At 37.7% G+C, this 13,110-nt stretch overlaps 1 protein-coding gene across 1 annotated transcript; it reads left to right on the top strand.

Moving 5' to 3' along the window:
• Positions 1-3,335: 3,335 nt before the first annotated feature.
• On the top strand, positions 3,336-4,296 carry LOC128865055 (uncharacterized; the record flags this gene model as incomplete). Its single annotated transcript, XM_054104970.1, has 1 exon — positions 3,336-4,296. A coding segment is annotated over exon 1 (579 nt), but the record flags the coding sequence as incomplete, so codon positions are not given.
• Between the last annotated feature and the right edge of the window lie 8,814 nt (positions 4,297-13,110).

The following is a 13,110-nucleotide window of genomic DNA, read 5'->3' as shown; positions in this document are numbered from 1 at the left end:
AGTATGATTGGTCTAACCATTTGGGTGTATATCCAGAGGGCCATACTAGGGCTGAGGCCCCAGGGTCTCCCTAGTAATTGTTTGGTTGTCCACAAGGATTTCGTGGCTTGTTTTTGTTATATTATTTACTAGCAAACCCGGCCCGCTTCGCTGGGCACACTAAAATAGAATAGATATGGTTTTGAACAGAAAAGATATGTTTTTCTATTTGTTTTTGAGTAAATATTTAATGTTGTTGGCTTCCCAACACGTGAACAGCCAACGTATAGTTGACCATGGGTGAATACTGGTTCTTCTAAATTCATCCGCATATTTCTAAAGGTGCCCTTGTGATTTATTGATAGTTATTGCAAATGCTAAACGAATGGGCAGTTGCAAATGCTTGAATTCAAATGGCAATTCAGGTGGAATCATTGGAATTCTTGGTATTAGAACGTCTTCATTCTTGAATTTGCCAATTAAAATAGTTGCTTGGATAACATTATTCATCAATCGTTTGACTACATCATTTTGTTCTTGACGTTCTTCTGATGTCGCGTTATTCCGGGCATTTCTCGTGCGCCTTTATTATTTGTCGAACGACCAATATGATTACGTGATTGTCTTGGCATTTGTACTGTAATAAACATGATTGTAATTATGGTATTCTAAGATTTTAAAATATGTTTTTTTTTCAATTTTGTGGATTATATTTTCGATGCATATGTGTTTAAAAGCCCAAGTCCACATAGTCAGGATTATTTTATTTTGTTGTGATTTTCTTAAATCATCTCTTTTCTTCTGAAAATTGTTGACAATTTGCATGATAAGACTATTAATTTTTTCATCAAAGTTACGCATTTTTCGTGCTCTTCTTTTGCATCCTTTAACAATTTCTTTTGTTTTTTTCATTTTTTTTTACCATTTTTTTCACTCATGGTGTAGCGTAGCTTATCGCATATGAACCAAAAAATTAAATCCACAAAACATAATTTCATTTGAACATTCGGATTTCTCATTAAATTCTCAAATTTCGTAAGAAATTATTCACTGTTCCAAAATCCACTCCAAAAAAATTCACAAAAAATGTTTACACTTTGCACTTACGTCTTCTCCTTATGGCGTCCGAATCAGAAAGATATATTGACACACAGGGCCGTAGAGAGCATATCCGGGCTCCGGGGGAAAATCCGGGCCCAGGGGGAAAATTGCAAATGCGGGCCCTTTCCAATGATGTCTAATTCATATAAATACGTATAATCTCGAGTCCGGGCCCCTCTGAAAACTCCGGGCCCGGGGGAAAAAGTACCCGATCCCCCCCCACTCTCGTCGGGCCTGTTGACACATTGTAACTCACACTGTCAATTTGACAGTTCAGGTCCGCCCCAAGCGCTAAAAAAGTAAACGACATTATGGCTGGTTCAAAAAAACGTTGTACGCGTTGCCGGTGTTCCGAATTACAACCAAACTTTACGAAACCCATTTTCAATACTTACTTAACAATGTATGTAAGTTTGGTTTAATTCGGTGCAAAGACACGGCGGGTCCACGTTTTGGTATATATTTCGAGACCATAGTCATCAATAGATATGAAAATTACCCCGTATTAAAGCACTTATCAACAGCTTTCATTTGATACCCATATTGTACATACACAACCAAAGGTTACCCGGGTCCACGTTTTGACCTATATCTCGAGACCCCAGTCACGGAGTGGCATGAAAAATACTCTGTACTAAAGCATTCACCAACAGCTTCCATTTGATATCCATATTGTACAAACACATCCTAGGGTTACCCGGGTCCACGTTTTGGCCTATTTCTCGAGACCCTGGTATTCGATTCTTAAAATACAAACCTTCTCCACATGTGTCTCTTCAATGTGGCAAAGTTTGGTTAAAATCGGTTGAGCCATTCTCCGTAAAGTTCATCACAACGCCAAAAACGGCTGAATTTTTATATATATAGATATGTGATTCCCAAGTGAGTTTTTTATCTAAGGTTAACCCTAGATACTTGCCCTCTTCCTTTAGTTCTATCACTGTTTCATTTATTTTCAATATAGGAACCTCCATCTTTCTTTTTCTTGTGAAGGGGACAATTGTGGTTTTGTTAGGGTTAATCGACAGCCCCTCCTTTTTACACCATTCCCATGTTGCGTTCAAGGCATTTTGCATTAAGTCTGTTAGTGTCCTTTCATGGTTGCCTTTTATTATAACAGATATGCCATCTGCATAACCAATAGTAATATATCTCTTATTCTTTAGGTGCTGCACCAAGTCATCAACTAGTAGGGACCATAGCAGTGGAGAAAGAACTCCTCCTTGCGGACATCCCTTTACTGTTGTGACATTAAGTTCAGCTTGGCCTAACGAGGCTTTAATAATCCTCTGATTAAGCATTTGGCTTATCCGATGTGTTAATATAGGGGTTGCACCTCTTTTCTCGAGTGCTGTTTCCTTGGATTTGTAATTTGGGTTGTCGAAGGCTCTCTCTATGTCCATAAAGGAACATTGTGCTATTTCTTTTTGATTTAGAGCCTTTTCTATATTGACAACGAGTGTGTGCAGTGCTGTGACTGTGGATTTCCCTTTTTGGTAAGCAAATTGCAGCTTATGGAGGGGTTTTTTAAAGATTACTTCTTCTCTTAGATGGTATTCAAGTAGTTTTTCCATTGTCTTTAACATAAACGACGATAGACTGATTGGTCTGTAAGATTTTGGAGAATCAGGGGGTTTGTTACCTCCCTTAGGAATCCGGTTACAGAAAGCTGAATGAAGTCTCGAAAAAGGACAGATACCCATTACCACGAATAGATGACACTCTCGACACTTTATCCAGTGGGCAATGATTTTTCACCCTTGCTTTAAAGAGTGGTTACTGGGAGGTGGCAATTGAGGATTGCGATTGTGAGAAGACAGCCTTCATTAAAGGAAATGGGTTGTGGCAGTTTCCTGTGATGCCATTCGAATTATGCAATACTTCAACAACCTTTGAGCGCTTGATGGATCAGATGTGGAAGGGACTCTACTGGATGACATCATCACTACAGGCAAATGTAGCGACCACTTTAGATAATTGGATCAGGTGTGGAAGGGACTCTACTGGATGACATCATCACTACAGGTAGATGTAGCGACCACTTTAGATAATTGGAAGACTAGACGGGACTACAATTGAATTCGAAAATAAAATACGGTACACTAGACAGGGCTAGTGGGGAAACCCGCCAACCAAGGGGAGTCTTATCGTCGGATAACTCTCCTTTCCCCAGTAGTGAAGACACTTGAAGCCCTTCTACTCCCACTCCTCACTGAACACCTGACTGCAGCCCCACACCAGCATGGTTTCCGTAGAGTGCACAGTACCACCACGGCACTCACCGTCATAAACACCCAGGTAAACCGCGGCCTAAACCAAAACCGCCCCTGCGAGAGGACTGTCCTAGTAGCGTTGGACCTACAAAAGGCTTTCGACACAGTCAGCCACGCCACGCTACTAGATGACATTTTACAGTCGACACTCCCGCCAGGGCTGAAGAGGTGGACCGCGAACTACCTGAGTGGTCGTCACTCGTCGGTAGTATTTCGAGACCAAACCTCCAAACAGAGAAAAATAAAGCAAGGAGTACCGCAGGGTGGTGTCCTTTCACCCTTGCTTTTTAATTTCTATATTTCGAAACTCCCCCAGCCACCAGAGGGAGTCTCACTGGTCTCATATGCCGACGACTGCACGATAATGGCGTCGGGCAATGACATTGATGGCCTATGCTCAAAAGTAAACGACTACCTCGCCCGCCTTTCTCGCTTCTTCACTGCGAGAAACTTAAAACTTTCTCCCACTAAATCCACGGCGACCCTTTTTACCACCTGGACAAAGGAGGTCAAGCTGCCACTTCAAGTACACGTCGACGACGCCCCAATACCGACGATAAGCAACCCCAGAATTTTGGGAGTCACCTTCGACAGCTTGCTCTCCTTCTCGGCGCACACAACCGCTATTGCAACGAGAGTACAGAATCGCAACAAGGTTCTCAAGTCGCTTGCCGGCAGCACTTGGGGCAAAGACAAAGAAATGTTGCTGTCGACTTTCAAAGCAATAGGCCGACCGGTTCTGAACTATGCCGCGCCTGTCTGGTCGCCTGGAACCAGTGATACGCAGTGGACGAAGCTTCAGACCTGCCAGAATACTGCCATCAGGACCGCGACAGGATGTCTCCTGATGTCCCCTATCCAACACCTGCACGACGAGGCGCACATGCTCCCGGTTAAGGAGCATAACAAAATGCTCGGCAAGCAGTTTCTGCTAGGGTGTCACCGTAGGCCTCACCCATGCAGACACCTGCTCGAGCCTGAGCCACTTCCCAGGCACATCAGGAGACACTTCCTCAATTACGTGGACGAGATCCAGGACAAAACGGACAGACCACTCCAGGATCAAACAGTATACAGACAGGCAATTAACGACATTCATCGGGAGACCCTTACCACCTTCCTAAGCTCCCGACCCCCGAATGCCGTTATCGGAGTCCAACCACCACCTATCGCAGACGAAGAGCTCCAGCTTCCTCGAGAGTCCCGCGTAATCTTGGCACAATTACGTTCTGGATATTGTAGCAGGTTAAACTCCTACCTATCCAGAATCGACCCCGACATACTAAACATATGTCCAGCATGTGAAGGTACCCCGCACGACACTAACCACCTCTTAACATGCCCCATCAAACCCACTCATCTAACACCTCTCTCCCTCTGGACCCAACCCGTCGAAACTGCCAGTTTCCTGGGCCTACCGTTAGATGAGCTAGACGAAGACGACCGGTAATTACACTACACTGACAGGGCGAAGATACTGCTACAACAACAACAACAACAATTGAATTCGACAAAGTGTGCATTCTTAAGATAGAAGTTACTTATCTTGGACTTAAGGTGACAACCGGAGGCGTTAATGCATACGAGGAAAATATTAAGTCAGTTAAAGGTTGGCCACAACCAAAAAATGTTCACGGAGTGCGAGGTTTTCTAGGACTGAGCATGTATTACCCTTGTTTTGATCCAGCAGCTGAAAGAGCTTCTTTGTACTGCACCTATATTAGCAGGGTAAATAATAGGATGTAAACAAAACAAATAATTTTGGCGTTATTCATATTTACGGTAGCCTATTTCCAATGCCTCTAAAAATCCGCCGTGGTATGTAATATATAATACCCGTCTATGACTATACTATACGCTATGTGTGTTGTGTACATAAGGCTTGTATTGTGGACAGTGTGTCATAGTTTCATACACTTCCTACAGTTCTCTGCAACCATGTATTGTGTTTGCGAGGAAAATGTACAAAAGAAAGACGCAGAAAATCATTTTGAAGGCGAACCTCCATGTATGAGTAATTTTATAGTGATTTTGTGGCTGAAGTGAAACGTTTTTCAGTGCAATAATTTTAAAATTGTTCAAGAATAGGGTAAGTTGATTGTAAAGTTAATAATTGGAAAAATAAGTACAATACTTTTTGAACAGTTTAATTTTTCGTGTACATAATGAACAATATACGTAAAAGTGAAGATTTGGGCTGGCCGCATACTGAAATGGAGAGAAATTTTCTTGCCGGCTCCGCTTGCATAGGGCCGTTTTAGGCGTTTCTGTGCGCGGTTGCCTGACCGGCTGAAAGATAAAAGAGTGCACCGTTTCGGTCTGCAGATATCAAGGCCATGGATATTTGTAGAGGCTTTTGGGTGTATTTTAAAGCAATGATGAAGGTGGGGTTGGCGAAAGAAAAAATACGTTCGTAATTGTAAAAATTGACGAAAATAAAAACAAACGTAGGCGTTTTGTTTGATGAATTCGTTGTGAATTGCCAAAGTTCCTCCAAGACCAGCAGCAGTAAAAGCAATTTCGCATAAGTAGACTTGGCAGCTGTTCGGTTTTATCACATTGGCTAAAGTAAATTTTTATTTTTAGTTGATGATTCAACATGTAATTATCATCAAATGAAGCAGCTTCGTAAAAATAAATTATTTGTAATCCAGAAAATGTGTGTATAGTTAAAAAGGCAACTCCGCTCAGCTGCGCTGCAAACTAGTTTCAGCAAACACGGTGCTCCAAATGTGAGTAACCTCATATATTTATGTACATATAAATACGTATATAAATATATACATATGTATATGTTCATGCAATTATCTACTTCAGAGCCCGGTGCCAAAATTTATCAAAAATAGTCAATATTGGTAACGATCGACACAGTTCCGATATTAATGTTCCAAAACAGCGGAATTATTTTAGACCTTGCAAGAATTATTAACAAAAAACATTCTTGTTAATTATTTTAACAACTAAAACTAAATTGAACTTCGGCAAATAATGGTCTGGTAATGCCACTTACTGCATTTTGCTTTAATCCATTTATAAAGTGTTTAGATACATATATGCCTACATATAGTATATATATACATATATGTATATGGGCATTTCTCCAATGTCGAACGCGACATTCGTACGCATTCAAAGTGAAAAAAAACAAATACCAAAACATTATTTTATTTTGACAAAAGGCGAAAGCTATAGCACTTGATTAGCAATATGATTGGTGCTAAGGTTGATTTTGGGAAATTGTTCGTTTTCAAGATAATTACAAAAAATCAAGCCATTCGCATGCGACAAAAACAGAAGTCGCTTTCAAAGCAAAAAAAATCAAACACTTTTTTCAGCGAAACCTGAAGAAATATATTAGTGCGACTAATTTTTAAATGTTATGCATTGATGTATCTTAATAATGCTTTTTATTTTATTCAAAAATATTAAGTAGTTTATTTTTTATTTAATTTTAATCACTGACATTTTGTTCCATCATACTTTTTATGTTTATTTTTTTACTTTTTATGTAATTAGACATGCAAAAGATGATTATAAATGATTTTTAATATATTCAATATATTTATTTTCACAACCAAAATTATAAACTTAAGGGCGAAGTCTACTGTGACAAGGGAAAAAACAGGCTTATTTTCCGGATTTTATTTCTAACAAAATATTGCTCGTACATAAAATCTATTTAAACTCTTATCTTTATTATATATTTAAGTTTTTGAAAAAAAAATTTTAAGTCAAAATATTCAAAATGGCCGCTGTGGCACTTCTGCAAGCGCAGGTCCGCTTTTCTTAGGTGCCTAAACGGTGTACATGAAATCTTACGTTTCGGTGATCTAAAACAAAAAAACAAAATATTGTTATCATATACATAGTATTGACTCTCGTCTGACGTAGGATTATGTCGATAAAAAATTTTGGCGTTGAAAAAAAAATTCTTGAAATTGTTTTCTTTTTTTTTTCCTAAAATTGATGTTACTATTGTTTATAACAATTTAACAAATAACGATATCAAAAAAATCCTATGTCAGACGAGAGACACTATTACAGAGAATATATAATTAAATTTTTAAGCTGATTCATTTATCAGAACTCGAGATATCGTGTACACCGTATACAAAAACTTAGTTTCGAGAAAAATGCATTTAAAGTTTCAGTATAGCAGGTACGCGCTTTGGAGCGCTTCGGGAAAAGGTCGAAATTTCAACGAAGAAAAATTTAGCCAGCTGTAACACATATTGTACCTTATTTAAGAGGGTTCAAAGTATTTTTTAAGCTAATAAAAAAAAAATCGATTTTTTGAAAAATTCACAGTAGACTTCCCCCTTAACAAAATATCTTCAATAAAGAAAAACAAAAATAAGTATATTAATCTTATATACTATGTAAAAACAAAGAACGGAAACTAACTTAACTGAGAATAGTATTACTAATGTCAAATAAAGTTCTTTTAATGGAATATGCAGTCCTAGCTGTTTCTAACTGTTGGCCATCGCAACAAAACGAATGCAACTGGGATATACCTGGAATATTTTTCGCTTCCTTCCATTTTTCGTCCAACTTATAATGAAGAGACATATTTTCAATTTGAGCAGATGGCATAAAATACATTTGAATTCCATTTGTGTTGTTTTGTGCATATTGATAAAACGATAGTGCATCTGGTAAACCAACGTTTTTAGATTTTGTTATTTGCCACACTTTTCTTTTAATGACGGCTCCTACTCCATCAACGGCTCCCTTTCCGTGAGAACTGGCATTACTAGTCATTAACATAAAGCGCTTAGCTACTAATTTGCCTTCAATTATAATGGCGTCTTTCTTTCCCGAAGCTTGCACACTAATATTATCATTCTGATAAAAAGCATCGATGGCATTAATAAGGCTTTCTGGTACGATTCTGCTGGATTGGTTAACGTTTTTCTTTTCTTCAAAACTGCTTATATTTTTTTACCAGGACTTCAAGAATTTTTTGCCTTCTGTGCATGTCTTTTGGCATCGCTTTCTCCACTTTTTAACAGCTTTCGCCAAGGTTTGTCTACATTCGTAAGATGCGTTTTGGCTTTGATGTGCATATGACATTCCATTTTCTAAGAGTTTTTGGCGCCTCTCTTGTTGTCGTATGCGATTATATTTCCGTTTTTCTTGAATTATATCTTCTTTGCCTTCAGCCAGTGCTCTCCACGTCTGTCTAGCTTTCCGCATTCTTTCCTTGTTTCTCAATTTATAGTTTTGTAATTTTGTTTCATCATCCTTTAACCTTTCTCTCCACCGTTTACAGTTTTTAGTCATCTACATTCAAAAATTTTATATGTTGTATTTACATATACTAACAAAGATATTTTCGAACGAAAATTTATTTTGAATCTGTACATTTTACACTTACGATGTCGCACGCTACAAGCTTTAAATAAGTAAAAAGAGCAAAGCGCTGATTATTTTTCAGCAAAGTTTTGTTTATTTAATTAGCAATAAAAATATTTATTTGCTACTAATATTTGATGCAAATTGTACAAATACCTTCGACTCACTGATAACAAATGTTCTTTTTCAATGTCGCACGCGACATCGAGTTATACGGTAAATCAAAGAAAAAATTTACCGTAATTGGCAATCGCATCGTTCCTTTTACATTTTTCTTACATTCTTTACATATAAACCGAGATTTAAAAAAGCAAATGTCACAGCATAATATATCTCATCAAGATCATTAATCAAAACAAAACATGCAACAAAAATGTTTAAAACGGAAATTTTGCACTGGTTCGACTTTGCATTCGAATATTTCAAAATGTGGTTTGTACAAATGTAAAATTTGTTTACATTAGTTACATTTAATAGATTCCCTATAAAAATATGTTAAAACAACATAATTTTATAGACTTTGAATTTTTTGGCTTCGGTTGACATTTCTGTGGAAATGCCCATATTCATATTTGAGTAGTCGTGCGGTGGACTACTGAATTCTTATCATCTAGTGTGGAAGTCTCCGAGTTTGTGTGGGCATATTATATGTATGTTGATACATTCATGTACATATATAAAATATGTTTATCCTTCATTTATATAAACATACATTATAAGCAAGTAAAGTGACTCACATCTGAATTTGGGGATCAAAAGCAAGTGATGTATTAGTAACCAAATAAAAAACAATTAAAAATTGTAAAACAATTCAAAGGGGTTACATTCAGTATAAGTCGTCTTTTATGCGCAACTTCTCTATTAGCTTTGTTTGGGCTCTGCTTGCTTTCCCTAAAGCATGCATGTGAAAGCAGCGACACAGTTATCGAGCAAGATTTGCCATTCCCACGACAGTCGGTTCTACGTTACCGGAATGACCCGGGCTTATATCGGGCCAAGGGCTGTCACTTCAGCAGGATTCTCCGTACATACATGGAGAATGTTTATGCTGATACAACAACAACAGCAACAGCGAGATTTGCCCCAAGCGAGCATATAAGTAGTTATACCCAAGGCACACATTTTTGAAGTGAAAACTTCTTTAGAATCGTTGGGAGTGATTTGAGACTCGATGAAACGAAAAAGTGACACTATGAAGCGTTATATGTTTATATACGTATATGTGTGTGGCTGCGTGCTGCTGAGCCACGCTAGTATAGTGAGTATAATAGTATGTATACTACACTGCCTATTACTTGCTTTGGTGTTTAGTTCAAGCGTCATACGTATGTATGTTTGTATGTATGCTAGTACATATGTGTGCGCGCCTGCGTGTTACGGAGCCACGGTGAGCGAGAAGGCATTATGTATACCTATACTACACTACCTAATACTTGCTTAGACCAAGCGTCCTACGAATGCTTGTGTGTATGTTAGTACGTCTGTGTAATATACGCGTTACGACGCTTATAATAGCAACCGCGTGTGCTGTATTGCGTCCGTATTTTTATATTCGTAAATATTTTCATTTTTAAATATTTACCGCAATTGCAGGCGGTATTGCAATATACCACAATCAAAATGACGGTGCTCGTATTGTAACTCCACAGATAGATCTGAATGCACAGCAACTAGAATCACTGTCTGTTCAGCTCTCTAAAGTGGGAGAAATATGTGCATGCGAAACCAGATTGAGCAATGGAAAAACAGTTTTAATTGTGGCAATTTATATTTCACCGAATCAATCAATAAATAGCATCACGGAATTCATTCACGAAAATTTAATAAAGTAAATTTTGCATTGGACACAGCGGTTCCTTTAATTGACTTTCTCAATACAACATTCAATTTAAAAATGTGTAACAATCGCACTGAATCGACAACACGATCAAAAACAACAATTGACGCGGTATTTCAAAGATATGTTGACAACATCGAAACCAAAGCATTTGTATCATATTTTAGCTATCACTCCTAGGGTGAACAAAGATTTTAAGTTTAGAGTAACTTAAACAAAATTTTAAAATGAATAGAAAAAAATGAAAATTGTAGCCCTACTGCTGCTATTTAATGCCTTGGTTGTATCTCATAAAGGATGCGAAGTTTTTAACTGGTCCCAATAATTATATCGGATCAACATAGATGAGGTGGGGTGCAATATGTGTGCCAAGTTTGGCGAGATTTAATATATTAAATCTTTAGATATACCCAACACATTTACCCATTTGGTGCCGCTCAAAAATTGATTTTCAGTCTTACACCTTATTATACTCAAAAGGGGTATACATATGCATGCCCAGAAGTTTTCTAAAGATTCTGATCAAGAAGTTTAAAATTTTGATGGACTTATTTTGAAATCTGATAAATTTTCGTTATATAATACTATGAGCTATATATTTATACAGTAATTAACGAAACAAATTTTGCATGAAAAATATCGCGAATATTTTGAAAAGATAAAGTGATTTAATTATGTGAGCGCAAGTGTATGTCTATATCTATCTCGATATCTATCTATCCGCTATGCCAACAAAACTATAATATCCTCGTGCGCATGTGCGCGATTAACTTGTTTGTAGTAGCCTTGTCTCACTCCGATGTTAATTTTGTCTCTTTTGTGGTATTGCCTCCGAATCTTGCCTTACAAAATTAAACGTATAAAAGAAAGCTCGTGTTTCAAAAATAAATTGCTTCGCTATCTTGCCGAAAATTGCTGAATGTACTTTAAATCTCTTCCTATTAATCCCTACTCCTACTACTACTATTTTTACCTTACTTTCCTTTTAATACTTTCTCCAACTTATACTTCTTTACTACTATCTGTAATTTTAAATTTTAATTTTAATTTTGATTTTACTGTTAATCCTTTTATGTAAACTATTCTTAAGGTCAATCATTGTAAAAATAACCTATGGTTGTATGTTTTGACTTTAATAATAAATAAATAAATAAAATCTAATTCTGCAGTTTGATTCCAATAAATGCTTTGTATGCACTTCTTTTCATATTTGATTATGTCCGAGTATGTTGTATTTTCACAAGGGCTTTCTCGGGGGTTGTAAAGTACATACATACATACGAGGTTTGTTCAAAAAATAAGGTGAATTTTCAAATTTCGCGGGCTACGTACATTCGACTTTCCATTATTACTTTTTTATGTTGGTGCACTCGTCTCGAAGATGTTTAGTTTGTTTGCGAAAGTGTTTTGCGTGTTCGGCGATTTTCGTATATAGTATCTTGATTGGCGTCCCGTGTTTTTGTGTAAGCCATTGTGCGCTAAAGTTTACTATTCCTAAACCAAATTGTGTTGTTCCCCAATGCGGCTTCGCATTTATTATATTTGCTCTGATGGATGATTTTTAGGAGAATTTTGAGTTTTAAAATATGTACAACATAGTTAAAGGGATATTTACTTGTCAAATGGAACAAATGTCAAAGATGCCATAAAAAAAGTTATTGTAGAAGAATTATTTCCTACTGGCATCTACTGTTTTCATATAATCGTAGTTCACAAAAGCGTAGCAAATAATTGGCGCTTACATCCTCTGTTGGTTCAATTTGTGATGTGCGTCTTGATGTTGTTGAGCGAGGAACTTTTTCGTTAGAAAAAACTTGTTTTATGCCAACAGCGGGTTTCGAACCCGGGTACGGCGTTAGCAAAACAGCAATACTGATTCCAATGTAGCCAACTGAAGCACTTCTGGTGACAAACTGGTTGGTTGGTTAGAGTGGTGATTCATCCAGAATCCAACTAGCGCTTCCGCACCATTTTGTTGCCACATCCTCGTTACCAAATTGTTTAACAGTATATCCAGTCTGTGCGGTTTAGGAACCTTATTAGGTTGTTGACGTCTAAGCCAGACAGTTGTTCGAGACTCTCGAACAGCAGTTTGCCCAGGGTTAACATTCTGTCCTTCCATAGGGCAGGGCATTCACAGAGGAAATGGAAGATTGTTTCTTTTTTCTCCGGTTGTTTATAACTATGACAGTATGTGTTGTGAGGGATGCCCATTTTGGCGGCTTGTTCTCCGATAGACCAGAAGCCAGTTATGACTGCCGTAAGTCTACAGGTGTCCCGTCGTTTCATGTTTATTAATGTCGACGATTGCTTGAGGTTGTAGGTGGGCCATAACGTTCTGCTGATTTTGCATTTCGTCTGGTCGCTCCATCTACAATCTGCAATTCGAAGGTATTTTAGGGAAATTACATTCTTGACCGCACCTAGTGGAGTGAATACTGGTACTGCAAGAGCGCTATTCATGGCAGATCCCCCTCTTGCCAGTTCATCAGCTTTTTCGTTACCTTCTATGTTCCGGTGTCCCGGGACCCAAATTAAGGTTACTCTATGGTTTTCACTCAA

The sequence above is a fragment of the Anastrepha ludens genome, chromosome 5, assembly GCF_028408465.1.
Source record: "Anastrepha ludens isolate Willacy chromosome 5, idAnaLude1.1, whole genome shotgun sequence".
Classification (NCBI taxonomy): Eukaryota; Metazoa; Arthropoda; class Insecta; order Diptera; family Tephritidae; genus Anastrepha; species Anastrepha ludens.
This window is presented reverse-complemented; position numbering and strand designations above follow the sequence as displayed.